The following is a 19,645-nucleotide window of genomic DNA, read 5'->3' on the forward strand; positions in this document are numbered from 1 at the left end:
GCGTGTTTAGCATTACGGAGGCTTTCCATCATGAAGGTCAGGTAACAAATTGCTCTTGTTCACTTGCATAAGAGGCTGTACAAATAGCAAAATGAAAGACTTTGCTTGTAAATCTTTATTAATAGAAATACACATTCAGCTGCCTTCTGAAGGACAAGCAAACTCAGTAGTTGAAGATCCATGGCAAATCACACCAAATACGGGTTGCAGTGCCTGCCCCGTACCCTCACAACCATGTATTTCATAAATGTTTAAATGCCCTTTAAAGGAATTAAAAGAATGAATGCTGTGTCTCAGTGTCGGCACCAAGATATTCAATCCCTTCATTCACTGTCAAATAGATGTGTATGGAGAAGTGACACAGTGTATAAATTATGGTGTAACTACCCTGAGGAAGCTGGCCATGGCCTTTTTTAGCCTTTCATACAGAAAGGCTCCTTTTAACACATTTAGGCCAGGTCTATGCTACAGACCTATACTGGTATAATCATGTCACTCAGGGGTGAAATCACACCCCTGAGCGACACGCAGTTATACTGACCTAACCCCATGTGTAGACAGAGCATCTCCTGTCAACACAGCTACCACCTCCTGGGGAGGTGGATTAACTAACTACACCAAGAGGAGACACTCACCCGTTGGGGTAGGTATGTCTTCACTTAAGTGCTGCAGCTGCACTGATGCAGTATTTTAAGAGTAGCCCTGCCCTTCGATAGTGGTGAAAGTTCCTTAGGATGGTGTCTTTTTGCAGAATGCCTTCAGTGGCGGTTGGACCACGTCTCTGCAAAAACCCCACCTAAATGTTCTAGTGTTAACCTCACAATAACAATCATTGGAGAAAAGGGTATTTCACATTGAAAATATAGCAACCTTATTTTTTTTCTGGTGTTATGCTTTTGTAAAACAAAGCCATACAAACAGTGGAATGGAAATAAATTGATTGCTCTGGAATTAACTTGCACAAGGGTTACAGTGGGTGCTGGGGGAAAGACTACTAGACTCAGCTGGGTCAACAGTGCAACTAACTGTTCTGTAGTCAAGGTTACAATTAATTTAATTTAAATCAGACTTTAGTTAATTTCAGGGAAAATGCAAAGGGTCAGAGGGGGCTAAATCCTGGCAGATCAGAGTGGGGGTGTAGGAGTCACTTTGTCATGGCACCCTTTATTCAAAACAGCTCATTTTTAAGCAATGGGGCTTTCTTTGTTTTCAACAAATAAAATAACTTTTACAATTCATCTAAGGCATAAACCTGAAACATCACTTGCCTCCCATTTGCTGAGATCTGGTACACAAAACAAAATGGTCCCTAACTTCTTAGATTCCCAACACTGCACCCCAAAAGCAAGTGGCCAGCCTGGCATGCAGACTCCTTAGCTGCAGTCTTCTGCATGGAGGGAATCGGAAAACAGGTGCTTCCTTCCTTCTCAACAGGCTTTGAGCCAAGCACTTACACCACCATTCCCAAAGAACAGACAAGGGGCTGGCCTCCCTATGGTAGTAGGAAGGTTGTGGGATCACCTCAAGGGAGGCCTGCTTTACCTCTGCATTTCCTGGTGGAATTCTAATTTTTGTGGGCTACTGGGGGGAAGAATAGCAGGGAATGGAACCTCATCCCTACACCGCCTGGTTTTCCAGTGTCTGAGTTTGGGCATTTAAATTCTCACCCTCTGGAAGGGCAGAGTTAGTGACCACAAGGCTGTGTGAAGTAGCAGCTATGTCAGCTGGTGAGGAAAATTTGAAGGAGTAGGTAGCTCCCACTAATGACTGGCTAGGATGTATGTAGCCGGCCAGGGGCTGCTGGACACCACTACGTATTTCTATTCCATGGGGGAGCGAGATGAAGCCTTCCTATCATACATGCGTTAAGAACAAGCTGGTGGCGTCCAATGCTGACACTAGTTGCTCCCAGGTTTAAATGCATCAGCAAAAGCCTGCTGAAAAAAAGGAGACCTAGCACTGACCATTAATAAATACATTTCTCAGCTCCTCAGCCCACTCCTAGTCAGTTTCACATAGCATGGAGTGGATGGTATGAAATATTATACCCCAGCATCACAAGCCTTATCTGCATTCAATATCTGAAAGAGAGCAAATATCCAATTAAAAATAACTCTTCTATTCCCAGTTAGAGCTGCTCAGTTTTTTGCGACTAGGATTTCTTTTTATAATATGGTAACTGATAGGAAACACGTTTAAATATTGCCATTGTTCAACATTAAGTGCCATGCGTATATGATTGAAGAGGAACTCAATACAATGTATGGGAATGCTATCTGAAGAGTCACTATGAAATCTAACATGATCATTTAGCTGTAGAAAATCCTTTCCATTATTATAATAGGTAAAATTGTAAGAATCAGAGGCTCCTGTCATTAAGATAAGTTAGGTCTAGGAAAGCATTGTAGTCCCTGTTTTACTTCATCTTTCTCTTTTTTGATCCAAGATGCTGCCTCCTTTGCTTGTAGAGGTGACGCAAGTTTATAAACAAACCTGAAAAGAGAAATAATTGTTTAGGAAGAACTGAAAAATCACTGCAGAGTACTTATGCCAGATAACTGCACTGAGTTAAAAGTCATTTCGGATTTTCTTCTCACATATGGACATAAAACGATGAAAGCTAAAGACAAGTGAGTCCTTGCTGGGGTAGGGTTAAGACTGCAACAACCCACACTGTTTGTTATTGTAGGGTTGCTTAGGAGTTCTGGTTATCACCCTTTAGGGGTAGCGTATTGAAGATGGAGGGAGGGAGAAATAATTCTAGAATCTTGTGATAACTTGTGAGAAAAAGTGTCACAAACCTAAACAGCCCACATCAGACTAAACAACAGAAACAGGGTTGGTGTCATTTAAGTCTTTTTTTTAATCAGATGGAATCAAGTTTGGAGTTCAACATTTTCATTTTAAAATCATGGGCTAGATTCTGTATTCCTCTGACTTCAATGAGACTTTTGGATCCACAGAGCTGTAGGCTCAACCTGCACACAACACTTTTATCATTGCTCCAATAATTATAGAGAACAAACAATTGTAGCCGATCAGTTAAACACTAAACTACCATTAAAAAAACCCAAACCTCCTGTGAAGCTCTTCAGGGAACTGCTTCTTCATACTCCACTAGTATCAGTGTATTTTGGTTAACATCTGTGTAGTTTTGAACTACACAAAGAATCCAGCAAAATTCTGCAGAAGTCCCACTTTTACCCAATGATACTGATACAATAATTGTAATATTTTGGCCTCTGATGTATCTGCATGTGCTTCGAGGTGATCTGTTATTGAGGTCTCCTTTTGGGTTAACCTGTGCTATTCACTACAAGTATGACAACAGTTTAAGCTCAGTCAAATCGGTATAACAATGACCTATCAGATATGATAATTTAAAGTTGCAATCTATTACTCCTTTTTTGTACATAACTGACTTTTGGTATTTCAACAGGCGAGAAACACAATGAAACAACAACAAAAACTTACCTAAAAATAACAATATAAGGTAGATTTGAAGAAAGAATGAAAATTTGATTGTAACGCTCATCGGATACGGCAGTGTGAAACTAAACTTCCCTGTTTCACTGAAGATCGGAATGGCCTGAATCAGAGACATGGCTGAAAGCAGAAGGCCAAGAAGATTATAGGCAAAATACAAAGGACAAGGTAAACTTGAGAGCTGGTCAAAAAACGAAGCTTCTCAAAGTTGTTCTCTTTTAATGGTAAAATATTTTGATCCATTCTGACCAGCTCTTGTAATCTAGGGAGACTTCAGCACAAACTAGTTTTAAGTGGCATCTTTAAACACAGCTGCACCTAAGTCATGATATTTTCCTACTTTTGTTTGTTGGCGTTGGTGGGCGATGCTATGAATCCACCCATAGCAGCAAGATATTAGCCTTGCTGGCTAGGTTCAGTGCGCTCTGCTCTTTCTTCCTCTCATTGTACTTAGGGCTCTACGGGAATAGGAGCTGCAGCCTGGAGACTACTTCCACACTGTGGCTTTTACCCCCTTCCACTGCAACCACTGGTAGCACGGTCACAGAGCCAGTGGGTGGAGGAGCTCCAGGAAGAGTGGCACCCTGTGAGTGTCCCAAGATCCAGGGTCTTGGAGCCAAGATTACTCGTGGGTCCCCTGTGCAATTCAAGAGCCAGGTCCGTGCCCTTTCTAAGGGGTGCGGCCATCACGTCCTCCACCCCCGGGGGACTGAGCCAGACTCCCTGAGTGACGAAGCACCCAGACACAGCTCTACTTCCCTGCGGCAGGAGGAGGGGATAGGGACCATACAGTGTTTTCACACACAAACAGTGAAAAACGGCTTCTCCCAAATCTCACTATGAAGAAAGTCAACCCAGAGAACCGAAGAAAAGCAACAACCCAAACCAGCCAAAAAAAGTACATAAATTGTGCATCTGTTTTCCTGTGCAACCATGTGTGGGGTGATTGCTTGTGCCAATGCCTCACGTTGTCTTCTCCTGCTCTTCCTGTTTATTAGGAGGCCTGTGCTTCCTACCTCACTTTAAATAGTCTCTCTCTTTTGGGAAGGGAGACAGCCTGACGGGACCATTCTCCTCTCTTCCCCCTTAGCCTAGAAGGATTATTTCAAGCGCAGACAACTAGCATCGACTCTTGCTCCAGCTGCTCCAATCACTTTGTAACTAGTTTTTGAGCAGCTCAGGCCATGTAACTTTTCCCAAAGCTTCTAGCAATGCCTTCATTTGTGCCTTCAGCTGGGAGGAGATCTGGCTCACGCCAGTGTAGCTCCAAGATGCACCAGCCTGGCAATCCAAACATTTCTTCTTGAGGTGTTACGGGAGGTGTTAGGGTGGCTGAAGAAAGTGACAGAGCTGGAGACTGAAGTCCTCTACGTATCCAAAGGGCGAAGTACAGAAAGGCCAGTGAAAGTGTAAGCTTCCCTGCTGCAGACGTGCTTCACTCCTGCACCTCTACAGGTCAGAGGTAAGTTCAGTTTCTGCACCAATCCAACCTTAGGTCTCTCTGACACTCCCAGCAAGGCTGCCAATTATTGCGATGGCTTTTGTTATGCAAACACTGGGAACTGGGGCCCATTACCCTTAGCTTTCACCCTTCAGACGTGACCAAGGCACAGTACAGTGCATTTGACTTAACAAGAGCTGGGTGAACATTTTCAGTTGACTAACAAATTTGCCAAAAATGCAATTGTGAGGCGACCAAAGCTATTAAAATTCAGGTTAAATTCAGCAAATGGTTTTGGCCAAATACAAACAAGGGGGGAAAATGTAGAAGCCAAAACAAATCTATTCAGCATTGTATTTTGAAACTAACCCTCAAAATGTTGCTTCAAAACTAGCAGTTTCGTTTTGAAACTTTGCGTTTGATCAGAATGAAATTATTTTGGTTTTGTCAAAAAAAATTAATTTTGGTTCAAAATAAACTAATGGTTTTCAGGTTTTTCAATTCCACCATTGAAACCAAAGTATGAATTACTCTCTCATCTCTATACAGAGCAGCATGATCTACAAGGCTGTGTTTTTGAAGCTTACCTTCTGCCAAGCCACCTAAAGGATAGAGAGGAATCCAGATGGTATATCGGATCCAAGTTAGTAATTTCCATTCTATATCAATGCAGGAAAGCATGTAGAATGGATACCTAGAATAAAATTCAAAGTTTGAAAGACAGACATTACTTAAAAGTTTAACTTTCCTCTTAAGTTACAATATTGGGCATAATCACTGTATGATGTCGTGAATGTCAAATATTCATGATAAACATGATAAATTCGTTTAACTATTATCTTCTTTGTAAATAATGATTACGAATATTAAAAAGGGACTGTTTCATACGGAGCTGCGGCAGGTATGTTTTTCCTCTCACAACTTACAGTACTAGACCTGTTATCCTGGCAACCTGGATAGGGTTAACTGCCTGCTTTCTTCAACCAATATTTCAATTTAGATCCCAAAAAATGAATAGAATACAATGTAGTTTTTCCTGACGAACACCAGAAATTCCAGAATCCATCAAATTCTTTAGCCAAAGGTCTGAATTTCTTGTGGAAAGTGACATGAAAATGAGATTTCCCTACCAAGGGCTGGAAATGGGTAGAGGAACATAACAGCAAGTTTTCCCAGACACGGAGCAACATAGGTTCTCGCATCTCACATTGGAATCAGTCCCAGACTCTGCCAGATACAGGAAGCTAGCAAGACAGTTATGCTGTGGCAAATCTGAGTCCAAGGAATGTTTTACCAGCAGGGGCTATAATGCAAATGCCACAGGGTGTTTCTTAATGGCAAAATCAAAATTATTTGAAAGCAATGGCTGTTTTTCAGTAGAGCCCTGGCATTCCATGCATGTCAAAGGAAAATCCTACAAACCTGAATAGCTCAATAATACTCCAGCAGTAAAATACAAAGAACACCACCGCTTTGCTTTGCATTTCCTCCACATTTCCAAGGACAATAAACAAGACAAAATTTCTTCCGAGTACCTGTTTAACAAAACCCCAACACATACATGTAAGTATACTGGACAGATACCCATGCGGCACAGTCAGAGGGCAACAGTGAGCCCCTACCACTAGAAATACACAGCACAGGCTCCTTTTGAGCCCTGGGCGCATGCAGTTCAGGGTCAGGGCCAGGGCATATTAGTGGTGCTGGAAGACCAGGGCACGTGCCCCTGGAGCTGAGCTGTGGGCTGGGGAAGTGCTTCCTAAGCCTGTAGTCCTTGTACACACTGACCAGCTGTATTAGGGGCCAACCCAGACGCAGAGAGAGAAGGTGGCCACACCTTTCGCAGCACAGTGTGTTTGCTGTGGGAAGTTCAGCTGGTCCAAGTGCATGAGGATCCCCACCCCCACTCCGGTGTTCTTGTCTTTGCCCCAACTCCTTGTCTCATCACACAACCCAAGAAGGTAGTCTACCAACCCAGGCTAGGAAGCATGGATTCCTACCTACGGGGCAAAAGATATCCCAGGGGTAAGTCCAAATTGATGCCATTTCCTCCTCACCTCCCTCCCCCCCACAGTCATGTCTAAGACTATCACAATATAAACTGTAATAACCTGGGGTGCGAGGAATCTTAAAATATTACCTGGAGCAAAGAAGGTATAAGTGGTGACCTGACGATTCCTACTAGTGAGTTCAGGATCTCTATAAATGCGAGCGTCTGACAGAAATACATCATGTCAGCAATGGTGTGAAATGTATCGTAGAAGGAATCTATCAGAAACAAAAGACCGCTTTAAGGCATCTGAATTTGCCTGCTGGGGGAAGTCAGCTTAACTACACAGCCCCCAACATATACTAACTCACTCATGATTTTAGAACTAGATTTGGATTGGGAAAATGTAGTGTTCAGCCTATCTGCAGGCTAGTGGAAGTCAGAGTAAAAGCCTTAAAAACTTTACCCGATCAAAGTAAAAGTCCTATGCTGACAGTATCCCAGAATCGTAGGGTTAGAAGGGACCGCAAGGGTCATCATGTCTAACCTCCAATGCAAGGACAATTAGAGCTATTTCAGTAAATAATATGGAAAAGAAAGAGGGTTGTGCTGTGGATTAACAGAATGGACAATTGGATCTTTTAGTAAAATAACATTCAAGCCAATCCATTTTTAGTAATACTGGCTCTCTAAAGGTAAGAAATGTCTGTCTTGAGTGTGAGGTAGTGGAGTTGTAGCCATGTCAGTTCCAGGACAGTAGACACACAAGGTGGGTGAGATAATATATTTTACTGGACCACCTTCTGCTGATGACAGAGACAAGCTTTCAAGCCACACCGACCTTGTTTCTCTCACCAACAGAAGTTGGTCCAATAAAAGATATTACATCACCCACCTTGCCTCGAGTGAGACAGTTTTCATCTCCCCACCCCACCCCGCAGCGCACTTCCTTTTTTAAAATTAAAATTTAGCTTTTACAGATTACAGCAAATATTACTGATGCCCATACATCACAGGATATGTGATTATCTACAGGTCCTGTCCTTAATGTTATAACAACTTCTGGGAGGGTTTTGCTGTGCATTTCAATTAAGTATTTACAGTTTCATGTGGCTTAATTTAGATGTCATTGTTTAGAAATTACTGCAAAGGGTGAAAGGAGGAAGAAATAGCATGGATAAAATAGTGCTTATTACTTGCCTTTTCCTAAGATAAACAGGCGAACTGTCATATTCACAAAAATCCAGGAGAACCCCAAAAACTGCACAAGGTTATACATGAACAAATATCCTCTCTTCAGCTGTCTGAAAGCTACAATCAATGTTAAACAATCGTGTTAGCAAAAGGCAACAGCATTCCTATTTTGTGCAACTGGCTCTCAGTAGTGAGGTGGGTTAGTGAGTTAGCCTTTCAAATCTGAAGATGGGTTACAAGAGAAAACAAGGTTTCACTCTATTCCAGATAATACAGGACCACCAAACAATTTGCCATGTGGACTCAAGGAAAACTCAGCACTGAAATAACAGGAATGCTGCACCTATCTCAGCTTGGGCTGGGCTTTCACATCACCTGTTTGCACTATTGATGACAAAAATTATCAAATCCCCTGTGAAACAGTAGTGTGGTTTTACTAAGTTTGTAAGTAGTTATATACATAATAAAGTGCTGTATGCTAGTTTTAGAGAGACAACACGTCTATCAACACAACTGTGATAGCATCGGAAGTACTTAAGTGCATGCTTACAGAGGTAATATTTTGCCTATGGTGTGCATAAGCAAACTATTGCCACTATCTTATCCACCAAATCAACCCAACCAATTTAAAGATACAGTCACTTACGGTCTTTAGGGACTCTGGATTCAATTCGGATTTTGTTAATCCTTTCTTCTTCTTCCTAAAAATTAGGGGTAAAGTTTTAAAGGGTGTTAATGTAGTATTTCAATACAGAAATTAGCAGCTACTATTTAGTTAACTGTTCTGCTGCAAAGCTAGTGGGGTTTTAGACTCAGCTAATATCCTCTTACTAGTCTAATGTGTTAAATTTTTCACCGAGGCAAAACTGCAAATTCTTCATTGTCAGGAAAGAGTGTTACTGCAATAGCTAATGGTTGTCTAACCAGCTATGCAACCTCCGTTATATATTTTCATCTAATGAATATGTTTTTTCCTGTGAAAACTGCCATTTTCCATGTTAATTCTTGATCATTACCACCACTCAAAACTGTTCCTTTTTTTATGAAAGTGTGAAATCGTCCTCTCGCTCTCTTCAGACCATTTAACACCAACAATTGTTACCTCCTGGGAAGAAGTCACGTCACTCTGGATTACCATATAAATCAAAATAGCCCTTTGCTATATCCTGTATAATTTACGTGGTCATTAGGATGGAAGAAATAGACTTGTCCTTCTGACCATGGGGCAGTGTTTCTTGTAGAACTGACACCACTCACACTTTGCATGGGTGCTTGCGTCCTTTCCAAGAGAGATTGTTATTTCTTTGCTAACCATTCTGAATGCTGTAGAGAGCATTTGAATTACCACGTAGCTGGATGTAAACACAGGGCCAACCTGGTGGCTCAGGAGGCTACTTCTGGACACTCCACCTAGAAATCCTTATTTTAGAAACAACCTTGGGACACTCCTGCTTTTCACACAAGCGAGGCTGGGATGTTTTAGAAAGGGAGTCATAGAATAATAGGGTTGGAAGAGACCTCAGAAAGTCATCTAGTCCAACCCCCTGCTCAAAGCAGGACCAACCCCAACTAAATCATCCCAGCCAGGGCTTTGTCAAGCCGGGCCTTAAAAACCTCTAAGGATGGAGTCTCTCTTGGTCTTTGACTGGAGGAAACAGCACACACTATCTAGGGCAGAGGTTCTCAAACTGTGGTCCGCGAGTTCCATTCAGATGGTCCGCGGATAGTTCCCTCTAAGGTGCGTGCCTGGGCGGCCGCACACAAAAGAACAAAGGGCCACCCACCTAATTAGTGGAGCTGCGCAGGCATGGCTCCACTAATTAGGTGAGTGGACCCTGGAGAAGAAGCGTATGTAAGGTGAGGTGGTGGCCTTGGGGAGGAATAGAGGGTAGGTGGGAGAGGCAGTGGGGAGAGAAGCGGGGGCGGAATTTGGGATGTGCAGGGCTGCAGAGGCCAGAGAAAGAGGTGACTTTCCCCAGTTCCAGAGCTGCGGCTGCCAGGGAGAGACGGCCTTCCTTCCCAGCCTCAGCTCTGTGGCAGGGGAGAGACCCCCCCCCTCCTTCCCAGCCTCAGCTCTGTGGCAGGGGAGAGACCCCCCTCCTTCCCAGCCCCAGCTTGGGGGCTGCTGCAGTGGGGGAGAGAGGGCGCATCCATCGCACTAGAAGGTAAGACTATTGATAATAAAATGTGAGTGGTGTGCTTTTATTTGTAGAACAAAAAAAACGTTAATTTTTTTTATATAGCGCTTTTATCCGAAGCACTTTACAATAGTTAGCTAACGGTACAAACAACATTTGGAAAGATCATTGAGTGCTCCGCTGAGACCCTCAGCAATTTTCAAGTGGTCCGTGGGAAAAAAAGTTTGAGAACCACTGGCCTAGGGGCTATAACCTGCCAGGTTCAGAGCCAGATCCATTTGGGAGCATTTTGATTTGGGGCCAACTCTAATAACAGCACAAGCAAAAGGCGAGCCCGTGCTTGAGACAGTCTCGTCTAAGGAGAGCAGAGGCAGGCTGTCTCTCAGGGCGAGGCACTTCACCTTTTGGAGACCTTGGTTTGTAGGTAGGCCAGATAGCTTGAGCCCTCTGCCAACATCAGCTACCCCATGGATTTCAGCTTATTTACATTGTTAGCTCTTCTGGGCAAGGACCATCCATTTATGTTTATATAACGTCTAGCACAATGGGACTCTGATCCAGCCTGGGGCCTCTGTGTATAACTTACAGATATTGCTCATTTGAAACCAAACCCCTCACCTAGTAGTGCCTCCCCCTTTTAGTTACAGGTCATTAGACTGAATCCGTTTATTATTGTTTCATTTGGATCTTGCAACCAGCACACTAGACAGCACTCCAAATAAACAGAAATATAAATACGTTAACTCGGTGGCAAAAGTCTATGTATTTCTTAGGACATGTATTTCTTAGTCTGCTTATTTTAGACTGCTCCGAAAGCGCGCGGAGTCCTGACCTTTGCTTTGAGTTCCATTTCAGCATCCGACTCATCTTGCCAGCGATCAAAATCAGGGGCTAGGAACAACGGGCGCCTCTCCTGTTTGGTGAGTCTTTCCCACCAGTTGCTTTCTTTTTTCTGCACGGTGATGTTCAGCTGCCTTTGAGTCACCTTGTACACCAGCTGCGAAACACACAATGCGGGGCAGACTCAAGCACGGGCCTCTTTAGAACTGGAGCCCTCATGACAAGAATGTTTTTGATTCAATCAGGGCTGGTGAAAGGTTCTGTGCTGACAGCTCTGGAGAGCTAAGTCGTCTATCATCCATATACATATAACACAGGCAGCAGCAGTGCGGCTTATTCGTGCTGTCCCAGCCCAGACGTAGAGGGGTTGTGTCTAAGGATTTGTCTACATGCCAGTCACGGGGAGTGAGCAGCTTGCGCAGACAAACCTGAGCTAGTTTTCCTCCAGCTAGCAGCCAGCCCCCACGGAAGCCCAGGCTGCTGCAGCTTCACAGCTCTGGGGCTGGAGCTAGCTAGATTAAACCAAGCTCGGCTGCGTGAGCGGCGATCATGCCCCAACTGCAGGATCGATATACTGTAAGGGAGAGAAGGCAGTTCAGTATCCACAGCCACAGGCTCTAGAGGGAGTTCAGGTGTGGGGGGCTCAAGGCTGGGGCAGGGGATTGGGGTGCGGGATGCAGGCTCTGGCAGGGGGTTAGGGCTGCTGGCTCCGGGAGCAGGTTGGGGTGCAGAAGGGATACAGGGTGCAGGAGGGGGCTCAGACCTGGGGCTTGGGGTGCAGAAGGGGGTGCAGGCTCTAGAGGGAGTTCAGGTGCGGGGGGCTCAAGGCTGGGGGTGCAGGATGCAGGCTCTGGGAGGGCAGGCTGGGGGAAGGGGTTGGTGGGCAGGAGGGGTTTGGTGTGTGGGCTCTGACCAGGCGCTGCTTACCTCAGACAGCTCCCGGGCAGTGGTGCAGCAGGGCGAAGGCAGGCTCCCTGCCTGCCCTAGCCCCACGCCACTCCCGGACGCAGCGCCATGTCCGGCAGCAGCTCCGGGGGAGGGGGAGATGGCTTCACGCACTGCCCTGTCTGCAGGCACTGCCCCCGCAGCTCCCATTGGCTGGGAACAGGAACCGCCCCCTTCCCCTCCAGGAGCCGCTGCCAGACATGGCAGCAGCTTCTGGGAGTGGCAGGAAGCCTACCTTAGCCCCACTGCGCCGCCACGTTGTTAGTGGCCCAATTCCCGGTTTGGCTGCAGGAGGGTTGGCAACCTGATCGCGATCGCCCGGTTCATCATGGAGCCTCTGACAATCTCAGTCTCAGTGGCTGAGATTCACTGCCAGATGCACCGCGATCGACTGGCTGGTGACACTGCATTAGAGGGTAATTATCAATCAACCAGTGACCTGAATGCAAAAAGTGCTGGGGCCTGTTAGCCATACCCTGAACCACCCAATCCTCCTTAATAAATACACTTCAGGCCAAGTGTAAAGATACTGCTAGAACTGGCTGCGGTGAGTTCTCACTGACAAAACGTACAGTGGTAACAACTGAAAGAAAGGGGTCTCTCTTTCCCAAGAGGCAACTGCCCCAATTTTAAAAGGTCTTAAAATAACCTAGAAATATGGAAGTGCCGAGAGGCCGCTTGTGTAGCTGCAAGTCAAAGTGAAAACTTCTCAGCTCTTTTGCGCTTTTCTTATTTTATCAGCTCCTGTGACAGAGAAAAACCCAGACTGGTGACCACACGTTTGCACATGAAGGTCATGGACCAGGCACCTAGAAAGTACCAAAGAACCAGGGCAAATGGCGGGAAAGCCACTTCTCCATGTTTCTACTGGGGCTAGTTCATACAGGACGGTAACTCCATCTCCTAACTATGACACCTGCCCCCCCTCAGAGAGAACAGTCAGTTGCCTGAGTTTAACCAGCAAGTTAGTGGTACGGAAACCTGCCACAAAGGACCAGATAGGTGCCTTGTGGAATTTTCACCCTCAGTATTTTTGAACACCCCACAAAACAACTACTATATCCTTGATTGTCTAAATATATTTACAAAACTGCCTCTCTGTGTCCTATTCCAGCTATTAGCTAGATACCGTCTGTCCAGGACTCTCCAACTGTTAAGGGCCAAGGCTTCTGCCAATTGAAATTCTCAATATAGGAGATTACAATGCACACAAGACTAAAATAACCCACTGTTTGATAGCGAGGGACAGTACGTATTGAGGAGCGCATGTGCGGAGTTCGGGTTAAAAATGGGGCTGAAATAAAATAACAACAATTAAACTTCCAAGTTTTAGGTCCAAAATCTCATTTCTGGAACTGAAGTGTTCATGTTTTTGAGGTCTTATGAAGGAACTGGAGTTTTAATCAAACCTTAATTTCTTCAAGCAGGCAAGTTAAATTGTTTCTAACTCAACCACCCTGAGACACATGATCAGGTGCATCTTCAGTGAATGGTCCTTCATTCCAGGTCTATCCTAGTATAGCCAGGGGGGCGTGGCCTACCTCCATCCACTCCTACACCTACTTTAATGATATTTACATACATCACAGAGTGGGGAAGGAGCTCTGATTACTTCCCTCTGGCAGCAGAGCTGTGTGGCTCTCCTTGGATGTGGTGGAGACAATGGATAATTAATGGACAGTTAAAGACTTTTGTTTACTTGCAAGCTGGCTAGCAGCCATCTCTGAAAATATGAGCTACCAGTATGGAGCCACCTGCAAACATCCCAGATTTAACCCTGTGACAGTAGGTTATCATGTCAATAAGGCTGATGCTGTGGTTAGAGAACTAGAGTGACTGGACCTACAGATATTTCTAGGGAAGATGTAAAACAGCTGAGCTGCACAACCATGGGGCTCTTAATCTATTCAACAACCTAGTCACAGGCCGGCCCCACCCTTGATTAAATTTATTGAAAAAACTGGTGAGGTGATTTGGGAAGGAAGGGATGAAAGTCATCTGTCCACGGCAGGATCATTAGCTCCATCAGCTAATAGGAAATGGTTTGTTACCACTGATTGCAAGGTGGTGCTCACCCACCTGCAGATCACTGCAGCATTTGAGGAGGATTCTGTTGCTCTTGCTGAGTCATCTAAAAAGATGGTGGCATTTGTTCCTCCTGTCTGAGGGTGCTGGTGATGCCCTGCTCTCTCCCCTCCAAGTCAGCCAGTACTGCTGATCACCTTACTCCATGTCTAGCTCAAATGAGGGCCGACTGGCTGAGCTCAGTCTGATATGACAGATGCTAGAAGACTGGAGAAGGCAACTAGAAGGTAAGATCTGCCTCTCAGTAAGGGTGTTTCCATGTTTTGTTGTTTGAGTTTGCAATCTTGGGGTGGCTCAATTTCCCACCTACTAGCTGACTGGAGAGCAACAGCTTTTCTCCAACCTATGTGGCACCAGCACAGTACAGTGGTTTCCTCTACGCACATTCACCCCCTGCTACCATTCTCCACTCCTTTGTCAGTGCACTCTGCATGGGGCTGCATCTCCGATCCATCCAGAAACTCACACTGGTGCAAAACCCAGCAGCCCTTTAATTAGCATGTTCTATCAGTGCTGTGACCTGCCCTGGGTGCCTAATGGCTTCCAAGGGATTTGAAGATGTTGGTTTTGATCTATAGCACTACAAGTGAGCTGGGACCTGCTTGCCTAAGGCCAGGTCTATGCTAGGGACTTTTGCCAGCACGCCTGTGTGGGCCAGGGCTGTGAAGAGGTGAGTTCCCTGATCAACATAGGGGTGTAGCAAAAGTCCCTAGTGCAGATTCAATGATATCTGCAAAACTGTGCTTTTACTGGCATAGCTTGTTTCACTATACCATAACTTTGCCAGAAATAGCTGAGTCCACACTGGGAGTGCTTCACTGGTATAGGACTACAGGTACACTCTATGAGCAAAGCGCTCCTCCTATACCAGTCAAAGCATTGTTTTGTAACTGTAACTGAATCTACGCTATGGACTTTGGCTGGCACAGCTGTGCTGGTCCAGTGGGTTCCAGCACCTCGGTGACCTCATCTGCAGCAATATGGCCTCAGAGGCCACCTCTCCCCGTGTGCTGTACCACTGCAGATGAGGTCACTGGAGCTCCCTTGGATAGGAGTGGGGGGGGGGGGTTGTTTTTGTAATACAGAAACTAATGGAACAATCATCCCTTAAAGCAGGAGCAGTGCTGGAGTACTTCCCAGTCAGCCAATTCTCCCTCCTGACCACCTCTGGTTAGATTTCCATGCTGTCTAGTAATATGACACTCAAGATGCCACTTCCGTTGGGAGCCATAGCTCGCTCTCCAGTCCTGGCCTCAGATTACCCGCACAGCCTGCCAGCATGTTGTTAGGTCTCTATCAGAGATTTTCAACACATGTCAAGCCTCTTAGGGAAAAGACACTGTTATGCATTGGCAAGGAGGCTGTGCAGGTGCACAAATACAGCAGGACGTGCTCAGAGCGATTTGGGGTTAGATTAATGGCTGGTCCCCACATAGGCCTGTGCCAATTTAACTAAATCAGTTTGCTAAAGCCAATGTCGTCATTTCGATGCCGTTTTGTGAGTGGACACTTATCTTGGAATAGGAGCGACTAGAGTGTAGTAGCCAGCTGACTTTAGTTAAATAGATCAACACTTTTTTATTCTGCTCTAAGAGTACCCAGGCACCACAATAGATCAATTTTAATTCTCACCTTTTGTTATTTTGTTGCAAATCTTTGGGTAGACAAGGCCTGGAACTCTGATTATAGGGGAGTGTAAATCAAAGAACTTTTGCTTTTTTTACTGCAAAGCTTCACTTCTATATTGATGAGTTGGCAATTCCCTTGGAATTCAGCAATTTACCTCTCCAGATCGGAGCTAAATTCTGCATTTCAAGGGAAGTGCCTCCTCCCCTTTCTTCTCTGCTCAGCGAGATGGGAAGGGAAGTTCTATCTGCCCCAAGGAAGGAATTTCCCAGATTTACTGCAGCTATTCCGAGTGGGCAAATAAAAAAAAGCCAGGACAAGTCTTGCTACAGCTGCTCCCCACTGGGAGTGAAGATCAGTTCTGCAGGACCCCCTGTGACTAAAAGGACAGGCAGATCTTGGTGTGCCGGGAAGGGTCAATCTTACCAGTTACAAGACAGGAAATAAAACAGCGCTTCACAGTAAGAGAGTTGCAACATGTTCGTGCTGGGATTCTGAGTAATTCGTACAAGCCATGAGAGCACGTCAAGATTTTTAGCAAGGTCACAATATCTAAGAGGTGTTATTGATTTATTGCAGAGAGGCTGCGCTTCACATATGCTAACTTAACAGCGGATGGTATTTTCCCCCAACCTGGGATGTTTAGTTCAGAAAAACTGCTAGATTCTCTACTATTTTACTGCTCCAGTAAATTTTTTTAAGCCACTCGCTTCTGTAATTAATTTAAAGCCATGTTCCCGTAAACCCATATTTATGAGAGCAGCGTGAGAGCCGTGTGAGTAAAGGTTGCGGAATCGGGCTCAAAGACAGGGTGTTGAACATGTACAGCATTTAGAACATCAAACATTAGTAAAATCATCTGTTACAGCATCAGGAAGCAAAGCAACAATTCTAAATAGCATCCCAGGAGATTTAAAGCATAGCCATTTCCTTTTGTTTTTTTAACAGTAATACTTTTTCTTTTGTAAAACATAGAAGAAAAAAATACATACTTGGGGCATGACCGGTTCTAGAAATGCAAGCTGAAATTCATATACGTTGTCCCCCTTGGCACCATGACCCTGGGCTAAAAGAAAACGAGCAACAAACAGTTTAAAGATACTACAGAGTTCTCTCCCCCCCCCCGCCCCCACAGTCTGCAAAATGTACTTTAAACAAACACTGAATCATATTTACAAAGTGCCCTCTCCTGCTCCAATGTGCTGCATGATCAAACTATTTAATAATGGACATGCAAAGACAGCGTTACAGATTTTTAGAATTTCATTCGCTTTTAACGAAGTGACATTTAAAAATGCGCTAGGTGCCTTATGGGGAGTCGACATTCGCTATGACAGAGAAGAGTGCTGGAAAAGGACCTTCCTGTGAGGCAGGAATGGATGAGGCTCCGGGAGGAGCAAGTTCCACCCAGTGGGAGCAATCTCAGCAAAGGATCAGCTGCCCAACTTAAGATGCAATGGTGAAATCCCTAAAACATCAGTGATGACAGAGTGCAAATACGCGCCAGGATTCATCAGTCTCCTCCAAAGCCAGGTCCTTCCCCATAAAATCCTCTGAAAGCCAGCAGGCTCATCAAAAAATATACCATTTTAAAGGTTGTCATTGTAAAATAATCCTGTCCACATCAAGCTCGATACAATCTAAGCCACCACATTACTTTTTTACCATAGGCTTCAGGGCCACAAGAGTGGTAAACAGGCTCAAGGATGCAGTATGAAAGATACAGAGTAGATTCCTAATGCAAAAAAAGCAACAGTGTGTGCCTAGCACTAACCTGACAAGCAAAACAGCAAACTCAGTCCTTTAAGGTTGAACTGCTCACTCAAAACAAAACAAAAAACCTCTACAAAGGAATCTATTTACCTTTCAAATTGAATTTTAGTTCCTGGTCCAAAACCTGATAGTATTTCCACACAAGGCCTTTGTGACAGCAATACTGCTTTCAATGTGAAGTTTAGGGAAAGATGCATGGAAAATCAGCTGACATATTTAAATGTGGTGCACAGTTGGTTTGTTTTTGTAGAAGGTCATATTTAATTTAAAAAAAAATAGTGGTGATCCTATCAACTACTACACCTATACCTAGGACATTTATCTGAAACCCCCAAACCACCAGCTCCAGCTGTATTGTGTTACACTTCTGCCTACAGGCTCTGATGTTCAAGCTCCTCTGGGCAAGTGTAGGGGTCCGGGATCGGGGCCTAAATCATTATGACCAAGAAAAGAAATTAGAAAAGTTGTGGCCAGTAATCCCTTGGCAATCCTACCCTCTGTCCAGCTAGGCCGCATGTCGCTAGGGGTCCACCCCTGCGCAGAGGGGTCAGGAATGCTATTAACTTTAAAACAAATGTAGTCACCTACCTTTGAAATGAAGCACGTTATCCGTAATGGTGATCTCGGGGCTCTGAGGAAAGAGAAGATGTTTTAGGCGGCAGGCGTGTACCCGTTTCAAACAAACTGCTTAATGCCAGGATTGTAGTAATTGAGCGGGATTCAGAATATGACCCAGAAAAGCCTGGGAGCGTCAAGCAGCAAAGTGCGCAGGTTCCAGTTACACCTGTGGTGCTCGAGCCTTTTTCTTGGAGCCAAATGCCTAATGCACCTGGCATGAGATGGGGGGAAGTGTAGTTAGTCTCCCTGGGCTGTATACACCATGCACAGGATGGGTCAGCCCTGTACAAGGAGAGGAGGGTCTCCCTGGGTTTTATGCAGCCAATGGGAGAGGGGTGCTGTCGAGCAGGAGGGATGGGGTGTCTCCCTGGGCTGTACACACCATGCCTGGGACAGGGGCATAGTACAGAAGTGAAGGAGTGTCTCCCTGGCCTGCATTTCCCATGCCTGGGGAGGGGGAGGCTCGCTGGGTTGCATGCCCTGCTGTGCACGGGATCGGAGTCTCCCTGGGCTGCATTTCCCATGCATGGGAGGGGAGCTCGCTGGGTTGCATGCCCTGCTGTGTACGGGATCGGAGTCTCCCTGGGCTGCATTTCCCATGCATGGGGAGGGGGAGGCTCGCTGGGTTGCATGCCCTGCTGTGCACGGGATCGGAGTCTCCCTGGGCTGCACGCGCACTGCATGCAAGCGGAGCGTTGTATAGCGGGGTGGGGGCGGCTCCCCGGGCTGCCTGCCCCGTGCACCGGGCGGGACACGGGGCCCGGCGGTACCTGCACGTCGCTCAGGTCCACCCGCAGGTAGAGCTCGCTGTGCCGCTGCGCCCAGTGCACGTGCGGGGTCAGGCTCTGGCTCTGGCTCTGCATGATGGCGGCGGCCGGAACCGGCCGGGACGGGACGGGCTCCCACAGCTCCGCGCGGCGCCTGGCGAGGCCGGGGTGGCTGCCCGGAACGCGGGGCGGAGCGAGCTCGCGGGCCGGTGCGCACGCGCCCTGCCGCTGGCTCTTCCTGCCCATCTGCGGGAGTCAGGTGCCCTGTGGGGCTGGGCCCAGGCGAGGGCTTGGTACGTCCTAGACTGTGTCTGGTGCGGCTGGACCACGGGTAGCACCGGGGCACGGTGCAGCCGGGCCATGGGTGGCGCTGGTGCAGGTGGGCTAGGCAGTGCATGGTGCAGGTGGGCTATGGGTTGGCACTGGTGCTGTTAGGCTAGGCAGTACATGGTGCAGCTGGACCACGGGTAGCACCGGAGCACGGTGCAGCCGGGCCATGGGTTGGCACTGGTGCAGGTGGGCTAGGCAGTGCATGGTGCAGCCGGGCCATGGGTGGCGCTGGTGCAGGTGGGCTAGGCGGTGCATGGTGCAGCCGGGCCATGGGTTGGCACTGGTGCCGTTAGGCTAGGCAGTGCATGGTGCAGCGAGGCCAGGTACTGCACTAGGGCTTGGTGCAGCCAGGGGACAGGTCACCTGTTCAGCAAGGCTAGGGATTGCAGCATCGATGTGTGGAGCAGTGGGG

The 19,645-nt window shown here is 46.3% G+C and overlaps 2 protein-coding genes across 3 annotated transcripts in view; one reads left to right on the top strand and one right to left on the bottom strand.

Annotated features, from left to right (window-relative positions):
* Positions 1-97: 97 nt before the first annotated feature.
* HACD3 (3-hydroxyacyl-CoA dehydratase 3) lies at positions 98-19,185 on the bottom strand. The gene is made up of 11 exons (XM_039492521.1): positions 18,907-19,185; positions 18,107-18,149; positions 16,738-16,811; positions 11,082-11,246; positions 8,758-8,812; positions 8,118-8,228; positions 7,068-7,195; positions 6,350-6,462; positions 5,515-5,621; positions 3,475-3,606; positions 98-2,493 (listed from the first exon to the last, which is right to left on the bottom strand). The coding sequence occupies exons 1-11, from the start codon at positions 19,147-19,149 to the stop codon at positions 2,417-2,419; spliced, it is 1,248 nt and encodes a 415-aa protein (XP_039348455.1). The 5' UTR covers positions 19,150-19,185; the 3' UTR covers positions 98-2,416.
* The window catches only part of DPP8 (dipeptidyl peptidase 8), a 50,773-nt gene continuing 45,160 nt past the window's right edge, over positions 14,033-19,645 (top strand). The window contains exon 1 of one of the 2 annotated variants that reach the window (XR_005585666.1): positions 14,033-14,346. The gene's annotated coding sequence lies outside the window, so the exon portion shown is untranslated. The remainder of the gene's footprint in view (positions 14,347-19,645) is intronic. The other variant, XM_039492515.1, reaches the window with a different exon arrangement.

This window comes from Mauremys reevesii, linkage group 10 (assembly GCF_016161935.1).
Source record: "Mauremys reevesii isolate NIE-2019 linkage group 10, ASM1616193v1, whole genome shotgun sequence".
Lineage (NCBI taxonomy): Eukaryota > Metazoa > Chordata > Testudines > Geoemydidae > Mauremys > Mauremys reevesii.